This window comes from Capra hircus, chromosome 7 (assembly GCF_001704415.2).
Source record: "Capra hircus breed San Clemente chromosome 7, ASM170441v1, whole genome shotgun sequence".
Lineage (NCBI taxonomy): Eukaryota > Metazoa > Chordata > Mammalia > Artiodactyla > Bovidae > Capra > Capra hircus.
The window spans coordinates 101,540,187-101,564,089 of record NC_030814.1 but is presented as its reverse complement, the minus strand read 5'-3'; the positions used below and the strand labels follow the sequence as shown (position 1 = coordinate 101,564,089).

Below are 23,903 nucleotides of genomic sequence, written 5' to 3'. Positions count from 1 at the left end.
CATTTAGGTCTTTAATCCATTTTGAGTTTATCTTTATGTATGGTATTAGGAAGTGTTCTAATTTCATTCTTTTACATGTAGCTGTCCAGTTTTCCCAACTCCACTTATTGAAGAGACTACTTTTCCCATTGTATATTCTTGCCTCCTTTGTCAAAGATAAGATGCCCAGAGGTGCATGGGTTTATCTCTGGGCTTTCTTTCTTATTCCATTGGTCTCTATTTCACACTATCATTTCTTGACTGCTTCTCCCTTCTCTTGCATCCCCCAAATTCCCTGATTTAACAACTACTTGAATGTGCCCTTTGGAACTCAGGGTAGGTCATAGAGGTTGGAGTCTATTTCCTACAAACAAGAAATGGCAAGGTGGGTGGATACAGAAAGGCCTCTGTGCCCAGGAGCCCCACAGGGTCTTGCTTAGTTTCATTGCCAACCTCTTCCTTCCTCCTCTGTTTTCCAAATTTTTCCCGTATATTTTATATTTTTTAATCCAATTGAGTAATCAGATCTCTTCCTAGTGCTCTACTCTCTCTCTGTCCTTTCCATTTTAGAATCTTTCACTTAACTGAGTTCAAAATAAAAACTTCCCTTAGACTCCATTACTCCAAAATGGAGTGAGAAACTACAAATAGCAAATCATTTTCTCAGAGACACTCTATTTTCTTTTGTAGATTTGTTATAATTAAAGGATAATAGTAATAATACTCTAGACACAGTACTTTATACATAGAAAGACTCAGTTCTGGTGGGTTATTAATTTTAGGTTATTTATTCTTATTCTTTAGGTTGTTGATTCTTATTTTGGGGGAGTGAAGGGACAAAATCTTCTCTTGATAGTCCATTCAACAAGAATCATGTGCATCAGGGACCTGACACATCCTTGTGATTCTGCTCACCTGCCTATAAGTAGGTACCATATTCCTAGGCATAGATAATGGGATACAGTTCATCACAGTGGATATAAACAAGATATTATCATGGCTTGAGGCTATAAGAGGGGGAAAATTGAAGAAAGTCAAATAGCTACCATGATCATACTCCTGAGGAGTGTGGGTATTTTTATATACCTGTATCATCGCAAGAGTTCTATGAAGAAAGGCATTATTGTCTCCAACCCTTTTGCCCTGTACTGGTGGTTAGGAGTTTAGGGGACAGAAAGTTCTGCGGAAGCTTCTCTTTATGGCATTCTTTAGCTCCTTATTCCTAAGACTGAAAATAATTGGGCTGAGAAAGGGGGTGAAGACTGTATAAGTGGTGGTAATCAGAATGTTACTGTCCATAGAATGAGAGCCCTTGGGCTTGAGGTAGATGAGGGAGGCAAAACCGTAGTGCACGACCACTATGGTGAGGTGGGAGACACAGGTGGAGAAGGTCTTGTGCCGGCCCTCAGCAGAGGGGATCCTCAGGATGGCAGCCACGATGAAGACATAGGAGAGGACGATGAGGAATAAGCACCCCATCAGGGCCGTGACACAGACCAGGATCACACCCAGGGTGAGAGAAGCTGTGTCCCTCCCACAGGCCAACTTCAAAAGGGAAAAAATATGGCAGAAAAAATGGTGAATCTCATTGGACCCACAGAAGCTGAGGTGAAAAATGATCAGTGTCACCATCATCCCCACAACTGAGCCACCAGCCCAGCACCAGGACACAAGACGGGCACAGTCACGGGTGCTCATCAGCACGTTGTAGCGCAGGGGGTGGCAGATGGCCACGTAGCGGTCATAGCCCATGATCATGAGCAGGAAGGAGTGGGTGTAGCCAAACGTAAAGGAGAAGAACATTTGGCTGGCACAGGCCACAAAGGTGATGGAGCAGTGGGTGGAGAGCATGTCTGCCAGCATTTGAGGGGTAATGGTAACAGTGAACAGGATCTCGGAGATGGAGAGGGCACACAGGAAGAGGTACATGGGGGTGTGGAGGCTGTGCTCCCTCCAGATGGTGCCCATGATGAGCAGGTTGCCCAGCAGCGTGAACAGGTACATCAGCAGGTACAGCAGGAAGAAGGTGGGCAGGAGCTGCTGAGGGAAGTTGGAGAAGCCGATGAGGATGAATTCAGACACTGTGCTGTAGTTCTGAGCAGATGAGGATGCTGCATCTGGGGAGATCAGAAAGAGAATGAAGGCACAGTGGTTAAAACAGAGGCGCCCACATACATTAAAGACCAACTGAAGAGCTCTATACTATACAGATGGAGAAGAAAATGGCAACCCACTCCAGAATTCATGCCTGGAGAATCCCATGGACAGAGGAGCTTGCCAGGCTACAGTCTATGGGGTTGCAAGAGTCGGACACAACTGAGCAACTAAGCACATACTATACAGAGAAGTTGGACTTCCCTAGTGGCTCAGACAGTAAAATATCTGCCTGAAATGTAGAAGACCAGAATTTGATCCTTGGGTTGGGAAGGTCCCCTGGAGTAAGGCATGACAATCCACCCCACTATTTTTGCCTGGAGAATTCCAAGGACAGAGGAATCTGGCAAGCTACAGTCCATGAAGTCACAAAGAGTTGGACAAGACTGAGCAGCTAACATTTTCACTTCACTTCTTTTTTCATACTGTACAGAAAGTCCTCAATGTATGAACCTTCAAGTTGTAAACTTTCAAAGATATGAACCTGTGTTCAAATGTCCGTTCACATAAGTTAGTTCACATATTTGGTGAGACCTGCTATACTTTTCAAGGTACTGTGCTCTAAGATTAAAAATGCTGTGTTTATTTTTGTGTTTATTTATTTTCTATGTATTTTTTTGTGTGAAAAGTATTATAAGCCAGGAGATCCAACCAGTCCATTCTAAAGGAGATCAGCCCTGGGTGTTCTTTGGAAGGAATGATGCTAAAGCTGAAACTCCAGTACTTTGGCCACCTCATGTGAAGAGTTGACTCACTGGAAAAGACTCTGATGCTGGGAGGGATTGGGGGCAGGAGGAAAAGGGGATAACAGAGGATGAGATGGCTGGATGGCATCACCGACTTGATGGACGTGAGTCTGAGTGAACTCCGGGAGTTGGTGATGGACAGGGAGGCCTGGCGTGCTGCGATTCATGGGGTCGCAAAGAGTCAGACACGACTGAGCGACTGAACTGAACTGAACTGAATGGTACAGTATTGTATAGACAGTTGTGTTAATTTGGTACCTAAGCTAACTTTGTTGGGCTTGAGAGAAAATTACACTTATGAATACACTCTGGTAATGGAACTCATTTGTATGTAGGAGGCTTATCATATATCCATTTGCTTAATTTCTCTGGGTCACACAGTCTCCATCAGTAAGTTGGAATAAATCATTATAGCTTTTGCCATTCAGCATTGTGATAAACATCAGTGAATTAAGTGCTTAAGACATAGTTTTGCTTCCTGGGTGTTTATTAATAGTGATGGAAAGAAATAGAATATCCAGGTTTGTAAGCAAGACAGACATATATGATCAGGGTCATAATTTCTTGAATACTGTGCCTGTTCTAGATTGGATTTCGGATTTATAAAAATAATTTTTTCTCTGAGAGATTTTTCTTTTAATTGAGTAACCCATTCGTCTTTATTTCAGTACTGTCTTCTTTTAGTACTGAATTCATTTCTGCCATTGTATCCTGTGTGCATGTATATGCATGCATCATTGTATCCTGTGTGCATGTATATGCATGCATCATTGTATCCTGTGTGCATGTATATGCATGCATCATTGTATCCTGTGTGCATGTATATGCATGCATCATTGTATCCTGTGTGCATGTATATGCATGCATCATTGTATCCTGTGTGCATGTATATGCATGCATCATTGTATCCTGTGTGCATGTATATGCATGCATCATTGTATCCTGTGTGCATGTATATGCATGCATGTTAAGTTGCTTCCAACTCTTTGTGACCCTACAGACCGTAGCCCTCCAGGCTCCTCTGTCCATGGGATTCTCCAGGCAAGAATACTGGAGTGGGTTGCCATGCCCTCCTCCAGGGGATCTTTCCAACCCTGGATTGAACCCACATCTCTTATGCCTCCTGCATTGGCTGGCAGGTTCTTTACCACTAGCACTACCTGGGAAGCCTGTGTCTGCTCAGTCACTCAGTCATGGCCAACTATTTGCGATCCCATGTACTGTAGCGTGCCAGGCTTCTCTGTCTATGGAATTTTCCAGGCAAGAATACTGGAGTGTGTTGCCATTTCCTACTTCACTGGGAAGCCTATATATGCAATCTGAGGAGAAACCAGATTATTGTATATATACATCTATATAGTGTATATATGTATACGTATATATATATGGAAATTGAAGAGAACATTTGCCATTTCCTACTTCACTGGAAAGCCTAAATATGCAATCTGAAGAGAAACCAGATTATTGAGTATATATATATATATATATATATATATATATATAGTATATATATATGTGTGTGTGTGTGTGTGTATATATATATATGGAAATTGAAGAGAACATTTGAAAATAAAAGGATGGGTGATTATATGCCAGGCAAATGTTCACCAAAGGGAAATGAAGAAGCAGTGCTAAAAGCAGAAAAAAATGTAATTTGATGAAATAATAATCATAATATCTCTGTTACCATATGCCAGTAAAAGGAACCAGGTTCCCTGGAGAAGTGGTCTGTGCATGGATGCAAACCTAGAACATCTCTCCAACAGCGCAATGGGACTTTCACTGAACAGTGTGTTAGTGCTAAAGGATACTGGAACCAGACTGAAAATGCGCCCATTGGCATAGCTGAGCATCAGAGAGTGATCATGTGCAGACGATGGAGGAACAGCTAAAGGATGCCAAGAAGAAGCAATTAGGAAATCCAGAAGGTGAAAACTTTCAAAGTTGAATCTCATCAGCAAGTCAGGGTCATGAAAAGGGTGAAGAGAAATTCAAGGGACATAACAATTACATCCAACATAGGGTACTAGATTTGATGTGGATTTAGATAATCTAGTTGTAAGGTGTTATTAAGGATATAGAGAAGATTTTGATTTGTTATGGGTGAATGATGAGGTATTAATAATGTGAAGAGATCATTCTTAATTTAGTTATTAACTTTAAGTATGAGCTTGCTATTTTGGCTATGAAGGAAAATATTAGTAGCTTAAATACATACTGAAATTAAAAAATTACACACATATGCACACCAAGGAAGAAAGAATATTTTATGAAGATTATTAGAACATTGTAGCAACCTAGTAGATATAAATAACTTATATAACTGACTCAATGGACATGAATTTGAGCAAACTCTGGGAGACAGTGAAGGACAGGACAGCTTGGCATGCTGCAGTCCATGGGGTCACAAAGAGTCAGACATGACTTAGCAACTGAACAACAACAACAACAATTACCCTAGATAATTAATAAAGAAATAATGAACACAACTTTCAGTGAAATAGATTTGAGACAGAAACATATAAATTGAAACTAGATAGGTAGAAATTAAAACTGAGGTTTCAAGTTTTGATAGGGTTCAGAAATGTAATTTGGGAATTACTAATTATTATGAAATAATAATATTCAGACATTAGCCCCTGAATATACTTAGGCTCTTCACCAAGCAGAGACTAAACATAATTTTCAACCATATAGAGAATTTTAACAAAACTTGGCCTTCTGTTTGGACATAGAGCAAACCTCCATACACTTCAAAGTATAAATATTATATAGATTGTAGTGCATTAAAATTGGAAATCAGTAGAGAAGAAATGCCCTTCCAAATTCTATAAGTTAGGCACTCAATATAATATCAAATAATTTTTTTCTGTAGCAAGTCATAAAATGAATGAAGAAATATTTATAATTAAATAATTTAATCATCATATATCAAATTTATAAGCTAAAACAGTACTGTCATGGAAAACATATTGCTTTAAACATACATATACATATATGTCATAAGACTATTCAGAAAACATATCATCCTTAACACAGCCCAAATCAATCAATTGGAAAAGATTAATAAGATAGAAACAAGGAGAAAATTGCCAATGAGAAAACACAAAACTAAAATTGGAAAATACAGAAATAAATGACATTTCTAAATCAATGAAAATAATAAGAAAAATATGTTAAGAAATTCAAAACAATAAATGAAATGAATGAATTCTCTGAAACATGTACAATTTCAGAGCTTATTCGAGAAGTAGACACCCTGGATATTCAAATAAGTTTTAAAGAATTTGAAATGGTTAAAGACCTTCTCTTTCTATAATCATTAACCCCAGTGGGTTTATAAGTGAATGCTCATAAATTTTTAAAGAACAGTTGATGAATACTTTATATATAATCTTCAAAATATAAATAAATAACAGAAAAATAGTTGAAATCTACCATGCTCATTTCATCATGTTAATGTAATCTTGATTCTAAAACCAGGTCAGAATGTTTATAATTATGGACTCACTTTACCTATTTATGTAGATTTGAAAATCCATTATATGATATTACCAAGTCAAATGAAATAGTATAGTAAAAATCATATAGTATGATCACATGGTATTGGTTTATCCCATTAATGACAGGATGCACAGCATCAGATAACCTATTGCGTGATTCATCACGCAATAAACTAAAAAATTATATAAGTATTTTGATCAAGTAAAGAACATATTTTCTAAAATTCAACAATTGTGATTTTTTATTGAATTGACATATAAGATATCAGTTTCAGGTGCACAACATAATGATTTGTTATATATCTATTTATGACTTTTTAAAAATCCTTTTGCCACATGAAATCAAAGGGAACTTTCTTAGCTAGATAAAGAGAATATACTACAAAACTAAAAAGTGGTATACTAAGTGGGGGAGTTTATGTGTATTATTTTAGGATCAGAAGCAAGTCAAAGTTACTCACTGTCTCTGCTGTTCTTTAACATGGAACTGAAAGTCATGAATGATGCTACAAGGAAAGAAAAAGAAAAAAATGTATATAAGTATTGGAAGAGAAGAGACTTGAGCATCTAGAAAGATAAAAGAGTTGAGACACAATATGTTAGTGCAGTAAGAGAGTGCAGTGCTGCAGAAGGTGAGATCAGCTTCCAAAAATCATAGTCTTTTTCAAGGTATTACACCAGTAACAATCATTCAAAATATACAACTTAAGTTAAAATCAAGATAATACTCCCAAAGTAACACACATTATAAACAAACAGCTCTCAAGCATTTTGGTCTTAGGATCCCTTTATTAAAACTCCAAAATTATTGAGGCTCTTAAAGGGTATTTGCTTAGGTGGACTGTAGCTATCAATTTATACCATATTAAAAATTAAAGCAGAGAATCTTTATTTAGTTAGCACATTTTAAAGAATAATAGTAAACCTTACTTCAAGCTAATAATGGTAACATTTATATAAGAGTAATTCCATTTTCAAACACATTTAGTGAGAAGAATAGCCTTGTTTTACATTTTTGAAAATATGCCTGATGACTGCTTTATAAGAGAGAGTTTGATGTTTGTGTCTGCTCCTTCATTTAGTCTGTGGTAAATACATTATTTTAACTGAAGCATATGATGAAAACACATCCATACCTGTAATTGGAAAGGAGCGTCCCAGGTGGCTCAGGTGGTAAAGAACTCACCTGCCAATGCAGGAGAGGTAGGTTCGATCTCTGGGTCAGGAAGATCCCCTGGAGTAGGCAATGGCAGCTCACTCTGGCATTCTTGCCTGGGAAAACCCATGGACAAAGGAACCTGGTGGGCTACGGTCCATGGGACCGTAAAGAGTCAGACACAACAGCACTCACACAATGCAACTGGAAAAGTAGGACATGATGGACCCCCAGAAAATGTCTCTGGGACCCTCATCGGTCCTCATATCACACTTTGAAAACCTCTGCTATTAAAAACCTAGGAGTTAACAAAAAATATTCAGCACCTCCAAAGACAAAAAATCTAACCACTAATAAAAATCTGAATATATGAAAATAGACTATATTCTCAAATGAGCGAATATTGTAGCGATGCCAGCTCTCCTCCAAATTATGAGTGCAACTGCAGTTACATTTCCAGTGTATTAACTGTGAATTTGATAAAAACCAGACAAAAATCCATTATGAAAATAAAGTCAGTACAAAACTCTGCTAATGTTATAAAAATGAACTAAGCAGGAGAGATATGCCCTCCTAGATAGCGAGACATGCTTTAGTCATAGTCATTTGATAAAGTGTGAAACGTGGAGTAGACATAGACACTCATGAAATGGTTTGGCTATCTCAGAAAATATCCTTTCATTATTCAACATCTAATATATTATTAGGGTGGCAGCATGAATCTAAGGGGAAAGATGGATTGTTTACTCCTTTGTGGTGGGAAAACTATATTTTATGAAGCAAAGTAAATTTGAATTTCTACCTAAGACCACATGCAAAGATGAAGACCATTCGGATTCAGGACCTAAATATTAAATACAAGCCATAAAATTAAAAGGAAAAAGTAGAAGAGAATTACTTTGTTGATTTTTAAAACCAGAAACATTCAGGTGATTTTTAAAACATTTGAAAACATTGACACTAAGTATTTTTGTTCCAAGTGGGATATTTTAGATAAAATGATCTGGCAGATGAAAAGTTAGGAAAAAAATAAATTCCATTCTGTAACACTGACAAAGGAATACTATCTAGAAGAAGAAACAAGTGGGAACTTTGATACAGATATGGGCAAAGGATATGAGCAGATAAATCACAGAAGTTACCAAAGAAAATGAAAAGATGCTTAGAAAAAAGGGGGGTCAAGGTGGTTAATGGAAAACAGCAATGGAATTTTATTGCATACAACAACATTTAATCCCCCAAATTATAAAATTCCATGCCAACTGGACTCTGGGGCAAAAGAATCCTCCTATGCCACTGCTGAGAATATAGAATGGTGAAACTTCAGAATATACAACTCTGTACACCAGCAAATTTGATCCTAAGTCTATCTCTACTTCTTAAACTTATTTACAGGGAAGGATGCAAGAGGCTGGGCTTCTCTGATAGTTCAACTGGTAAAGAATCCACCTGCAACATAGGAGATCCCAGTTAGATTCCTTGGTTGGGAAGATCCTCTGGAGAAGGGATAGGCTACCCACTCCAGTATTTTTGGGTTTCCCTGGTGGCTCAGACAGTAAAGAATCCGCCTGCAATGTGGGAGACCTGGATTCAATTCCTGGGTTGGGAAGATCCCCTGGAGAGGGGAAAGTCTATCCACTCCAGTCTTCTTGCCTGGAGAATTCCATGCACAGAAGAGGCTGGTGGGCTACAGTTCACCAGGTTGCAAAGAGTCGGACACAACTGAGCAACTAACACACACAAATGCAAGAGGATGTTCCTAGTAGCATTGCTGCAGTAGGGGAATTGGAAAAGTTTTTTGGTCACAACTGGGGAGAGTCCAGGTAAAACGGATTGGATGCCCAAGCAGATGTTAGATGTGTGCCTAACAGTGTAAATGAAATTTTACAATAAGATGGAGTGAATCAGGCAAAAAACAGGATGACCTCTCCAGCATAATTCTTTTTGGGCACATTGAAAATGTAGAACGTGAAACTATTCTGTGAAACTGGCACAGTGGATACACGTTATCACACATTGGCAAAACCCATAGAATGTATCACGCAGAGTGAAGCTTAGGGTAAACTTGGACATTGGTTAATTATACTGTGTCTATATTGGTTCATCAGTTGTGACCAATGGACAACATTAATGCAACACATAAATAATAGAGGAAGCTGTGTGCAGGAAAAGGAGGTAATTGGGAACCTGTTATACTATCTGATCAGCTTTTCTGTAAGCCTTAAACTTATCTAATAAGCCTCATTAACTTAAAAAAATAGATAAAAATCCATTTAAAATTGCCTATAGAGAGCAATATATACCTTTCTAGAACACATACAAATCTAAAGTACACATGAAGTATTTTTTTTTCACACGAAGTATTTTGAAACGATTGTCAAAACAAGAAGGAAATGGGGTGAAAAAAATTGAAATACATTCATGAAATATGAGAAGGATCTTGGGTAAATCCATGATAATCAAAGCTGCAAAGTGGAAATACCATTGACTCAAACCTCAACAGCTGAAGTCCATAATGAAGTTTTAAAAATATATTTTTGTAAATAATTTTAGTTATGTTGCTGCCCAGAGCTCCTAAACTCCTTGACTCTGAGACAAGGCTCCCCCTCATTGCATACCCTAGTTGTCTCATTAAGGCATTGTCTCAAGAATCCCCCACAGTAAGGGTCAGCCTGGAACTGGGAGGACACAGAATCGCCAGGACAGTGAGAACCTTAGCTGGAGTGAAGATGCTCTATGGAGTGAGGAAGATGCATTTATGGCCAAAAAAATTCTTCTGACCATCTATGCACTCCACCAAGAAACCAAGACATTGATGTCAACCCCCAGGAGGCTGATCCAACCTCTGCTCGTTTCTCCAGTCCCTGCCTCACTCCTGCAGTCTGCAGTGTCAGCTGCCTTCCGTGCTTCATCCCTCCGCTCACTCAACATTCTCCTTCCCCAAGAAGTGCTCAGTTTCCCCCACTCCTCTGCATTCATGTGGCTCCAACCCCTCTCTCCTGAACCACCCTCCACACTCCTCCTCTGTCCCCTCCTCTGCCCCGACTCCATTCTGACTTCCAGAGAGAATTTTCTGAAACATGTACAAGGTAAGCAGTCCTCAGACCCAGGGTTCAAATTCCTGCTCCCACCATGTATCTTTGAGAAAGAGCTTTAGAGCTCTGAGCCTCCTCTCTGAAAAATCAAAGTTCCTAGAGAACTGCCTTCAGTGGGTCCGTGAGGATTCACATAAAGGGCTCAGAGTTTACCTCTGAGTAAAAATAAATAATATTTAAATGTAGTTATCACAGACTTTGAGATGGTGCTCCTTCTTCTGATTGGTTTTCTGCCATCCTGTATCACATGTCACCAGTTGGCCCCATTCTAAACTCATGGTCTCTGACCTCAGTGGAGTACTTAGTCCCCCTAGTAGCCACACAACACTGTTCCCCCTACCCCCAGGAGGCTGATCCAACCTCCACTCTCTTCCCCAGCCCTTGCCTCACCCCTACAGTCTGCCTTCCTACCTCTGACTTGGTGGAATGGCCATGATCTTGAGACTGGTCTCTCCCAATTCCTCTGACAGGTGAACAGAATTCTGTTTCCTCTGGTCTCACAGAGAATGGTTCACACACAGGTGTTGAACAAACATCACACACATCACCGAGTACATCCAATTCATACTTATGCCTTCCCCCAGAGCCTCCCCTTAAGATTAGCACCAGCCCAAGACACAGCAGCTGAGACAAAACATACCTAAAGCACAATTTCTCAAGCTCCCACTACTCATGATATCATTTCTTGGCTGTCCTCATTGCGCAATGCTTAGCAGCATCCCTAGTCTGAACCTAACAGATGCCAGGAGCATCCCTCCCCCACAATGAGTCATAACGATCAAAAATTATCAAGACATATTAATTTCTAATCTATGTGCTTTCTTCTCTGCAATCACCCTCTGTGTTTTTTCAGCTTAACTCTATTGAGGTTTTCGATGGCTAAGTCAAAGATCTCTTTCGGTAAATGTCACATTGCACTTGAAAATAAGTGGGTTATTTTCTAATATCTTTTGATACTAATTTCTAACATAATTCCACAGTGATAACAGAACAGACTCTATGATTTCAGTACCTTTAGACCGTGAAATTTTTGCACCCTGTTTTATGTTCCTGGATATCTTCCAGTGTCTCCTAGATTATAGTCTATGGGAACTTGAGTAGAATTTGTATCCTACTGTTGTGTGAAAATTGTATGCATCTTAATTATGTTGAATTGGTTCATGGTGTTTTTCAGCTCTACTATACCCTTCTACTTTTCTAGATATCCACTCTATTAATTTTTGAGAGTTTGATATTGAAACTCCAACTAAAAATCTTAATTTATCTACTTAAAAAAGTAATTGTAATAGATAGCATAACTAAAGAATCCACCTGCAATTCAGGAGACCAGGTTGGATCCCTAGGTCAGGAAGATCCCCTGAAGAAGGGAATGGCAACCCACTCCAGTAATCTTGCCTGGAGAATCCCATGGAAAGAGGAGCCTAGGAGGCTACAGTCCATGGGGTCGCAAAGAGTCAGACATGACTGAGTGACTAACACTGCTTCCTGAAACTTTGTTCTGTGTTCCCAGTCTCCTGTAATTGTGTTATCATGCTTTCATAATAAAAAATAAATAAATGAAATTTTAAAAATTATCAAGATATATCCAAATGTCCAGTGTCAGGCAGAATCGCCCTGGGGTGAGAACTGCTGACCGAGAAGCTGCAAAGGGCACCTAGGCGAAGCAAAAGCTAGGGACCCAGATGGGCAAACAGGAATGATTCCCAGGAACCTTCCAAAGCTACAGTCCTCTATTACTACTCTTCTCTCTGGCCCTGACCTCATTACCAGGCTGAGCAGTGCTACCAACAGCTGTAGAATTCTGTTTTCCTACCCTCTTCCTCCTCTGCTTGAGGGAGGTCCTTCTTTGCTTGAGTTGCCTCTTCCAAGAAACGGCCAGCAGGGAAGGGGAGAAGAAGCTCTCCTGCTTGTTGCTGTCAGCAGCATCCACAGGCAGGTGTGAGGACTGATATAAGTTCTCCTGGAAGAGATACACTGTGCTTTATCCCTGCTGCAGGCTCCAGAAGACTCTTCCCAAGAGCCCCTCATGAAACCAACCTGGATGTGCAGTCTTCAAGGTCAGGAGATGCTGGAGGAACCTCGGGGGGCCTTCTGGGATCTGCAGTCTCTACTTCCTCCTCCACCTACCCATTCAAAGTGAAGACTCCTTGTTGCCTCTCTCTGACCCCGGAGACCTCAGCCCTTACTGAGGGTAGAGAAGCTCCCAGTCTTGGGGGAGACAGAGCTGGATATAGATGCCTTCAACTGCTTGGGGTCAAGGTACTGTCAGAGGGAGAGCAGGAACCCAGAATGGGGATCCAGGGCTGTCCCCTTGGGTAAGCGCAGTTGGAAGGCTTCCCAGAATAAGGGTAATTTGGAGTTGAGTCTTGGAGAGTGGTTTTCTCTTGAGGTCAGAGTGTAAAGAATATGCCTGCAATGAGGGAGACCCAGTTTCAATCCCTGAGTTGGGAAGATCCCCTGGAGGAGGAAATGACAACCCACTCCAGTATTCTTCCTTGGGAAATCCCATGGACAGAGGAACCTGCCTGACAATAGTCCACAGGATCGCAAACAGTTGATACGACTGAGCAACTAATACCTTACTCTTGGGCAATATAGGTGCGCTGTCTTCTAGCCAAACTGGGAAACCTCGCCTTCTTCCTGATCAAGTTCTACACTATCCCCATTGCCGTGCTGATTCAAGCCAGGAAGCCTGATGTTAGCATAAGCCACCTTAGGATAAAATATAATAATTTGATCCTTCAGTTTTTGCCCATGGTTCCTGACAGTCAGCTTAGGAGTGATAGTATCTTTTTTATGCTAGTTGCTGATGAAATGATAAGGGCTTACAGGCTGCTAGGTAGCTACAGGATGCATCTGGCCTCCAGGATACCAAGGCAAGATTTGAAAGATTGGAACATTCAGCCCCACTCCCTAGATCTCTAGGGAGAGAAGAGGGGATGTAGATTGATTTAAGCAGCAATGCCAGTGATTTAATCAATCAGGGCTCTGTGCTGATCCCTTTACAGAAAATCCCCAAATGGGGCTTCCAGGCTGATGAGCATATGGAACTGCTGGTAAATGGGGTGCATCCAGGGAGGGCAAGGAAGCTCCTTATTCACCCCCCCCTCATAATTTTCCCTTCGTTTCTCTTCCATTTGTCTGTTCCTGAGTTGTATCTTTTATAATAAACTGGTAATAGTAATTTAAAGCATTTTCTAAATTCTATGAGTTATTTTAGCAACATGTAGGATGTGAAAGGGGAGGGATGGATTGCGGAAACATCCAATTTTCTAGTCAAGGAATACTGGCAGCCAAAGTGGGAGCAGTCTTGTGGGGCTGAGCCCTTCACCTGTGAGTTCTGACACCAGTTGCAGGTTGTGAGCGTCCTGACTGAATTGCAGGGCACTATTAGAGAAGGGGAGAATTGACCTCCTTGCCTGTAGAAAAAGCCACACACGTAATGTCATAAATGCTCAGCAGCATCGTCTTCTCAGCCTTGTAATCAGCCTCAATTCTGGCCACTCAGCTCATCCTGGATGACCTCACCTATCTCCCCTCCCTCCTCTCCCCATCACTCCCTGCATCTCCTCATACCAGTCTCTGCCCTCAGCAGCCTACCCCCTCACAGCAGCCAGAAAGGGCTCTCTGCATGCAAGAATCTGACCCTGCTGCTTGTGTCTGAAACCAACTCCTTGGTACAACCATCTTGGAAAACTGATTGGCAGTATCTATTCAAGCTGAACATAGATCTCCGCTATGACTCATACAACTTCACTATGGTTTTCCCTGGTGGCAGAGTGGTAAAGAACATGCCTGCCAATGCAAGAGATGTGGGTTCAAGCTATGAGTCAGGAAGATCCCCTGGAGAAGGAAATGGCAACCCACTCCAGTAATCTTGCCTGGAAGATCCCATGGACAGAGGAGCCTGGTGGACTACAGTCTATGGGATTGCAAAAGAGTCTGACACAACTTAGTGACTAAACAACAACAATAACATGATTCATTAATTACACATTTAGGTACAGACCCAAAAGAACACAAATGTATTATCCATTAAAGGACATGTACTAGATGTTCATAAGAATACCATTCATAGGAATCCCAAAGTGGAAACAACCCAAATGTTTATGAGCATGTTTACTTCATGCAGTATCTTTCAGTTATTTAATCTGCATATTATAGAAATATTTAAAGTACCCTAGAGTCGGACAAGACTGAAGTGACTTAGCAGCAGCAGCAGCATTGCCAATGGAATAAACTCTTCAGGTGGCCTTCATGATCCTGCATGCCCTTGACCTTTCCATCTGTATGCCTACACACTCCAGAAAGCCCCTAGCCACCTTCAGCTCTCCAGGGTTCACCAGACATAACATTGTCCCCAACTGCGCTATGCATCACCCTGAACTTTTACACTTGTTGTCCCTTCTCAGAAGCCCCTCTTTCACCTGCCTATCTTTTCTGGACCACACCTCCTTACCCTTCAGGTCTTGCTTTAAGCATGAACCCCTCTGTTATTGTTGTTCAGTTACTAAGTCGTGTCCAACTCTTTGTGACCCCATGGGCCGCAGCACGCCAGGCCTCTCTGTTCCTCACCATCTCCTGGAGTTTGCCCAAATTCATGTCCATTGAATCAGTGATGCTAGCCAACCATCTCATCTTCTGCCACCCTCTTTCCCTTTTGCTGTCAATCTTTCCCAGCATCAGGGTCTTTTCCAATGAGTCAGCTGTTTATAGCAGGTAACCAAAGTATTACAGTTTCAGCTTCAGCATCAGTCCCTCCAATGAGTAACCCCCTCTAGAAGGCTTCAAAGCCACAGGCTGGTCTTTGACCGGCACTTAGCTCTCACAGTCCCCTAGGATTCCCTCATCATACCGCTGACCATATATATATATATATATATATATGTATGTATATATATATTTTTTAATCACCACACACCCATAAAGCAGTGACTCCCCATTCTGTCCCACTTTTCAGCTCCTTGAAACCACCAATTTGTTTTCTGTCCTTCTGATTTCACCTGTCCCAGACACTTCACATAAATGGATTCACACAATATGTGCCCTTTTGTGTCTGGCTTCTTTTACTCTTCATCCATGTTGCATCATATATCAGGACATTATGGCTTTTTTGCTTTTTTGTGGGGTGGTGGCTGAATTATGCTACATTATATGAATATACCATATATTGTTTATCCACCAATCCATTAATGGACATTTGTTGTTAACCCTTTGAGATTTCCTTTTTTTTTTTTTTTTGGTATGAATTCATGTATGCATTTAGGAGAATGCTTATTTTATCCATTGCTTCTAGTGTTCTGTAGGAGTCCTGTCAGGTTTTCTAGACTTTAATATTCAATGATTTAAACATCTTTATGAATCTGCCTTTTTCTGTCCAAAAAAAAAAAACCCTTTGACAACTCACAATGTCTACAGTTATGTCTGTGTTGTTATTGTTTAGTCACTAAGTTATGTCTGACTCTTTTGCAACCCCATGAACTGTAGCTCACCAGGCTCCTCTGTCCATGGGATTTCCCAGGCAAGAAGACTGGAGTGGGTTGCCATTTCCTTCTCCAGGGGAATCTCCCTGATCTGGGGATCAAACTTGCATCTCCTGCATTGGCAGGCAGATTCTTTACCCCTAAGCTATCTGGGAAGCCAAGTTATGTGTATAGCATATCAATTGTGCTGCCAGTATGCTGGTATTGAAAATATCTTAATTTATATTTACTTTCATTAAGTAAGATGAGTACCTCAATGTTGTTTTAATTAATGCCTATGCTCATTATCAACAAAAAGTACTATCATTTTCAAGTGTCTTTCTTTCCAAAATAATTCTTCTAAATGAAGCAGTTGAACTCAGACTAAATCAACTGTGCAGGTTCACACAGCCCAAACATCTGTAGTAACATTTAAAACCCAGGCTGTCTGAGTAGTAAGTAATTTAAATGTCTCCTAATGGCTAGGTGGATAAAGAAAATGTGGTCCACACATACAGTGAAATATTATTCAACCTTAAAAAAAGCAATAAACTCTTCCATTTGAGACAATGTGAATGAACCTTGAGGACATCACGCTAAGTGAAAGAAGGCAGTCACAGAAGAACAAATATAATTCCCCTTACATGGGGCTTCCCAGGTGGCACAGTGATAAAGAATATATATATGTATATATATTCATAGCAGCATTGTTTTTTTTAATTTTTATTTTATATTGAAGTATAGTTGATTTACAATGTTGTCTTTAGTTTAGTTCAGTTCAGTCAGTTGTGTCTGACTCTTTGAGAACCCATGAATTGCAGCACGCCAGGCCTCCCTGTCCATCACCATCTCCCGGAGTTCACACAAACTCATGTCCATCGAGCCAGTGATGCCATCCAGCCATCTCATCCTCTGTTGTCCACTTTTCCTCCTGTCCCCAATCCCTCCCAGCATCAGGGTCTTTTCCAATGAGTCAACTCTTTGCATGAGGTGGCCAAAGTACTGGAATTTCAGCTTTAGCATCATTCCTTCCAAAGAACACCCAGGGCTGATCTCCTTTAGAATGGACTGGTTGGATATCTCTGCAGTCCAAGGGACTCTCAAGAGTCTTCTCCAACTCCACAGTTCAAAAGCATCAATTCTTCAGCGCTCAGCTTTCTTCACAGACCAACTCTCACATCCATACATGACCACTGGAAAAACCATAGCCTTGACTAGACGGACCTTTGTTGGCAAAGTAATGTCTCTGCTTTTGAATATGCTATCTAGGTTGGTCATAACTTTTCTTCCAAGGAGTAAAAATCTTTTAATTTCATAGCTGTAGTCACCATCTGCAGTGATTTTGGAGCCCAGAAAAATATAGTCTGACACTGTTTCCACTGTTTCTCCATCTATTTCCCATGTAATAATGGGACTAGATGCCATGATCTTCATTTTCTGAATGTTGAGCTTTAAGCCAACTTTTTTGCTCTCCTCTTTCACTTTCATCAAGAGGCTTTTTAGTTTCTCTTCACTTTCTGTCCTAAGGGTGGTGTCATCTGCATATCTGAGGTTATTGATATTTCTCCCAGCAATCTTGATTCCAGCTTGTGTTTCTCCCAGTCCAGCATTTCTCATAATGTACTCTGCATAGAAGTTAAATAAGCAGGGTGACAATATACAGCCTTGATGTACTCCTTTTCCTATTTGGAACCAGTCTGTTGTTCCATGTCCAGTTCTAACAGTTGCTTCCTGACCTGCATATAGGTTTCTCAAGAGGCAGGTCAGGTGGTCTGGTATTCCCATCTCTTAAAGAATTTTCCACAGTTTATTGTGATCCACACAGTCAAAGGCTTTGCCATCGTCAATAAAGCAGAAATAGATGTTTTTCTGGAACTCTCTTGCTTTTTCCATGATCCAGCAGATGTTGGCAATTTGATCTCTGGTTCCTCTGCCTTTTCTAAATCCAGCTTGAACATCTGGAAGTTCACGGTTCACATATTTCTGAAGTCTGGCTTGGAGAATTTTGAGCATGACTTTACTAGCATGTGAGATGAGTGCAAGTGCGCGGTAGTTTGAGCATTCTTTGGCATTGCCTTTCTTTGGGATTGGAATGAAAACTGACCTTTTCCAGTCCTGTTGTCTTAGTTTCAGGTTTATAGGAAAGTGATTCAGTTATACGTGTATTTATTCTTTTCCCATATAGGTTATTACATAATATCAAGCAGAGTTCCTTCTACCATACCATAGGTTCTTATTGGTTATCTATTTTATATATACTAGTGCGTATGTCAAACCCAAGCTCTTAATTCCCCCTCCCAACACTTCCTCTCTAATAACCATAAATTTTTTTTGACACCTGTTTTTAATTAACAATTTAAAAATGAGGAATTCAGTGGGATCTACTGCATGTGCAATGTTGTACAACTATCACATCTATCTCATTCCAAAACATCTCCTTCACCCCGAAGAGACCTCATACTCGTTAAATTGTCACTCCCCAATCTCCTCTCCCCTAGCCCCCAGAAACCACTATCCACTTCCTGTCTCTATGGATTTGCCTATTCTGGATATTTCATGTACATGGGGTTATATAATATGTTTCCTTTTGTGTCTGGCTTCTGTCAGTTACAGTGATGTTTTTGAGGTTCATACACTTTGTAGCATGTGTTGACACATAAGAAAAGCTGCTAAGAAAAGAAGTATTCATGACATTTTCACTTCGGATACCCACAGTTTCTATTTTTAAAACAAAGATGATCAACATCATTAGTCATCAGGGAAATAGAAATCAAAACCACAGTGAGGTATCACTTCACTCTCACTGGAATGACTAAATTTTTTTAAACAACAGAAAATAGCAAGTGTTGGAAGCTATGTGGAGAAACTGGAACTGCTGCACTCAGGCCCTTGGGCTCTTTAATCAGTAGAAGTTGATAGAAAGCCAGATGAGAATTTCAAGTAAGACTTTAATGGGGCTCATGCTACAGCAGAAGGGAGAAAAAACAAGAAACAGGTGCCCTTGCTAGGTCCTCAGTTTCATAGGGTGGAAGCGGGGGCAGGGGGCTAGCGGGTGTCTTAAACCGGATGCTGGGATCAGTGGGTTAGACAGGAGGCTAGGTTAGGTGGCTGCCCATCCCCTTGGTGGTGCTGGCATGTGCAGTACCCTGCTTTTGCTCTTGGCATCTCAGAAATGGCTTTTTGGTTTGTTGTCTTTTTGTGTCTTATTGATTATATTGCTCACTCTGCACTTGCTTATTGGCGGTTATTTTTAGTCCCTTATGGTTTCTTTGTATTCTGTTGCTCATTTGACCTGTTGCAAGGACTCTTGTAGGGCTGCCCAGGTGGGTAAGTAGTAAAGAATCCACCTGCAACTCGTGAGACCTGGGTTAGATCCCTGGGTCAGGAAGATCCCCTGGAGAAGGAAACAGCAACCTGCTCCAGTATTTTCGCCTGGGAAATCCCATGGATAGAGGAGCCTGGTGGGCTAGAGTCTATGGGGTCATAAAGAGTCAGACATGACTTGGTGACTAAACAACAACAAAAACAGCAAAGCACTCCTGTAAAGGGTCCCAGGCCCCACTCTATCTCAGAACCACCATACATTGCTGGTGGGAGTGTAAAATGGTGCAACCACTATGGAAAACAGTTCAGCAGTTCCTCAGAATGATACATACAATTACTATATGACCCGGAAATTCCATTTATGGATAAGGGGACGACAGAGGATGAGATGGCTGGATGGCATCACCGACTCAATGGACATGAGTTTGGGTGAACTCCAGGAGTTGGTGATGGACAGGGAGGCCTGGCGTGCTGCGATTCACGGGGTCGCAAAGAGTCAGACATGACTGAGTGACTGAATTGAATCGAACTCCAAAGAATTAAACGTAGGGACTCAAACATTTATCCATGAATGTTCACAGCAGTGCTATTTGTAATAGCCAAAAGATGAAAACAACTCAACTGTCCATCAACAAATGAGTGGATAAACAAACTGAGGTGTATAAATACAATGTAATATTGTTCAGCCTTTCAAAGGAATGAATATCTCTTTATGTGTGCTGAGAGGCATTTGCATTCATTAGTTTGTCCCTGGAGCCAGACTACCTAGATTTGAATGCTAAGTCTGCCACTTCAAACTGGGTGAACAATGGATAAGTGAGAGTCTCTGCTTCCTTCCTCATTGGGCTATTGTAAGAAGCATAGGACGTTGCATGCTCTGCACAGCTCCAGCCACATTACAAATCTTTAACACATCATAACTGTTTTCAAGGGGCTTCCCAGGTGGCACTAGTGGTAAAGAATCTGCTTGCTGATGCAGAAAATGCAATAGACAGAGGGTTTGATCCCTGGGTTGGGAAGATCCCTTGAGAAAGAACTGGCAGCTCAGTATTCTTGCATGAAAAATTCCATGCACAAGAGAAGCCTGGTGGGCTACAGTCCATGGGGTCACAAAGAGTCAGACATGACTGAATGCCTGAGAACACACACAACTGTTTTCAGGAATAACATATCTAAAATCTTCACTGGAAAAACTGACTTCCACGCTAACCCTCTGGCAGCCAAAAGAGACAGATCTGAAGAATGGCAATGCTCTTGGGACAAAAGCTCTTTCCCTCAGGGGTCCTAGACTCAAAGGCTTCCCTGGGGAAGATGAGCTAATTGTAGTCACTCTAACAAGGTTCTCTGGGGATCATACCCAAAGGCCAGAGATTCTGATATGAATCTGTTGGTGTGATTCTGCTGTGTGTTCTCTGAGATAGCCTGCTCTTCATCCACAGTTGCGAGACAAAGTTGAGGCTGCAGGAATCCCAAATCCCTGGAAACAGGACCCCTGAGGGGTTGAGAGGTCCTGGAATCTGATAGAGGTATAGTAGTTATTGGTTAATAAGGCATCAGGAAGACAAGCTACAATCGAGCTGGTCTCAGGGAAGATCCTCCCCTACCAAACTTGCCTTCAGAGGTTAGGGGGACTCTCTGATCAGTTTCATCCACAAGGACTTATGTTACCTGGTATCAGAGACTCATAGAAGGGTAGGGGTATTGTGAGTTGGTCAAGAGAGTGGATATTTGAATCAGAGCATGAGCTGGATCCAAGATCCATGCAGGAGTCAGGTTTGGAGCCTCAGATGTTGGCTCATGATGTGGCTGAAGGTTAAATGGAATAATAATTGTTAAGAGGTTAGCTCATTTTGGATTGCTCATTTTGGAGTGCCACTCTAAGGATGGCTCAGTGGTGCAAAAGACACAAGAGACTCAGATTCAGTCCCTGGGTCAAGAAGATCCCCTGGAGGAGGGCATGGCAGCCCACTCCAGTATTCCTGCTGGGAAAATTCTCACGAACAGGGGATGCTGGAGGGTTATGGTCCATGGGGTCAGAAAGAGTTGGACACGACTAAAGTGCCTGAGCACACATGCACGCTCCCATGGGCCACTCTAACTTAGTCAACGTATATAGATGTGAGGGAAGGAGAGAGTCTGTCATGGTTTAACCTAGATCAGTGATCCCCAGCTGGGGGAAGTTTCTACTCCTGCTCAAGGGGTGTTATTCAAGATATTTTTGCCCCTTACAACTGGAGATAGGATGAATGCAATTGGCATTCGGTGGGTCAAAGCCAGGTGTTCAATGTCGTACAATAATATATAAGACAGTCTGCACAACAAACAAAAATATGATCCAGCATCAAATGTCAGTAGTGCCAGGATGAGAACCACTAGGCTCTACCCCAAAGAGGAGAGGAACAGGGAAGGGATCCCCGAAGAAGTGGAGGCAACTTAAGTGAGGTGAAGCTGGAGGCTAGAAGCTTCCAAGCAGGAGACAGCAGGTGCAAAGGACCAAAGTGTTAAGCGCTCAGTTGTGTCTGACTGTTTTGTGACCCTATGGACTGTATAGCCTGCCAGGCCCCTCTGTCCATGGAATTCTCCAGGCAAAAATACTGGGGAGGGTAGCCATTCCCTTCTCCAGGGGATCTTCCTTACCTAGGGATTGAACCCAGGTCTCCTGCATTGCAGGCAGATTCTTTACCATCTGGGCCAAGGCACAGAAATGTATGTCCCTTGGCTAAATCACACAGCCAGTAAGTGGCAGAACTGGAACTGAAGCCCAGGTGTGTTTTCAGAGTTTGTCTTTAGTCACTCTTTTACTATTTATTTTAAATATCAAACCCTAGAAGTGCCTAGGCTGTTTATTTTCATTTTATGTCTTTTATCCCTATCTTAATTAAGGAATAATTGACAAAATTGTGTATAACTAAGATGTAAGACTTGAAGTTTTGATACATGTATACACTCTGAAATAATTGCCACAATCAAGCTAATTAACGTAAGACTCTTTATTTTGATAATGTCACTAAGACTTCCCACAAATAAAAATGTTTGTCCATATAACATGTCAGCTATGGATTTAATCCCCTTTTCCTATTTTTCTCACTCAATCTTTATAACAATCCTAAGGAATTAGAAAAATTAGTCCCATGTAACAGATGGGGAAACTAGGCTCAGCGTGGTTAAGTGAGATGCATCATCAGGGATGGGTTTGAAAGAGCAGGGAGGTAATCTGTTTCCTTTCCACTGTTGATGCCCCTATTTCTGGCTTTAGCACTGCCTGGGCATGGACAATCAGACCCAAGTCTCTGAATTCATCCTCCTTGGCCTCTCCCAGCAGCCCCTGCAGAAGCAGGTGCTCTTCAGCCTGTCCTTCATTCTGTATTTGAGTGGGTGCCTGGGGAATCTTCTCACCATCCTGGCCATCATCTTGGACCCTCACCTCCACAGCCCCATGTATTTCTTCCTCAGCAACTTGTCTCTTCTTGACATCTGCTTTACCTCCACCACCATCCCCAAGATGCTGGTGAACCATCTGTGTGGGCTCACCACCATTTCCTTCTCAGCTTGCCTGGCCCAGATGTATTTCTTCATTGCCTTTGGGGCAGCCGACAGCATGCTTCTCTCAGCCATGGCTTACGACCGCTACCTGGCCATCTGCAGCCCACTGCACTACATGACAATCATGAGTGTCCTTCGGTGTACCTTGCTGGTAGTAATACCCTGGATCTCAGCCAACCTCATCTCCATGGTCCACACTCTCCTGATGTCCCACTTGTCCTTTTGCACCAATAGGATCCCACACTTCTTCTGTGACCTCAATGCCTTGATCAAGCTCTCCTGCTCTGACACCCAAGTCAATGAGATGCTGGTGATGGTCCTTGGGGGCCCAGTGGTTCTCGTCTCTTTTGTGTGCATCGTGGCCTCCTATACACCCATTGCTGTGACTGTGTGGAAGGTGCCTTCTGCCCAGGGCAGATGGAAAGCATTCTCCACATGTGGCTCTCACCTTTGTGTTGTCTGTCTCTTCTATGGGACTATCATCCGGGTCTACTTCAACCCTGAATCTACACACACCACCCAGAGGGACATGGCAGCCACAGTGATGTACACCATGGTCACCCCCATGCTGAACCCCTTCATCTACAGCCTGAGGAACCGAGATCTGAAGGGGGCCCTCTGGAAGCTTCTTCTCAGCAAGAACCCCTTTGCCCAGTGTCTTTAAAGACTCTTTTTAGACCTAATTGCTTTTGAAATAAACATATGGAAGTAGTGACAGATTTTATTTTCTTGGCCTCCAAAATCACTGCTGACAGTGAGTGCAGCCATGAAATTAAAAGATGCTTCCCCCTTGGAAGGAAAGCTATGACAAATCCAGACAGTATATAAAAAGCAGACATCACTTCCCATAGTCATGTACAGACGTGAAAGCTGGACCATAAACAAGGCTGAGAACCAAAGAATTGATGATTTTGAATTGTGGTGCTGGAAGAGACTCTTGA

General features: G+C 41.5%; 2 protein-coding genes across 2 annotated transcripts; one reads left to right on the top strand and one right to left on the bottom strand.

The window, feature by feature from the left end:
- Positions 1,135 to 3,584, bottom strand: LOC102181200 (olfactory receptor 10H3-like). Its single transcript, XM_005682217.2, has 2 exons — positions 3,551 to 3,584; positions 1,135 to 2,096 (listed from the first exon to the last, which is right to left on the bottom strand). The coding sequence occupies exons 1-2, from the start codon at positions 3,582 to 3,584 to the stop codon at positions 1,135 to 1,137; spliced, it is 996 nt and encodes a 331-aa protein (XP_005682274.1).
- On the top strand, positions 4,756 to 23,626 carry LOC102181485 (olfactory receptor 1361-like). Its single transcript, XM_005682218.2, has 3 exons — positions 4,756 to 4,807; positions 13,248 to 13,330; positions 22,676 to 23,626. The coding sequence occupies exons 1-3, from the start codon at positions 4,756 to 4,758 to the stop codon at positions 23,624 to 23,626; spliced, it is 1,086 nt and encodes a 361-aa protein (XP_005682275.2).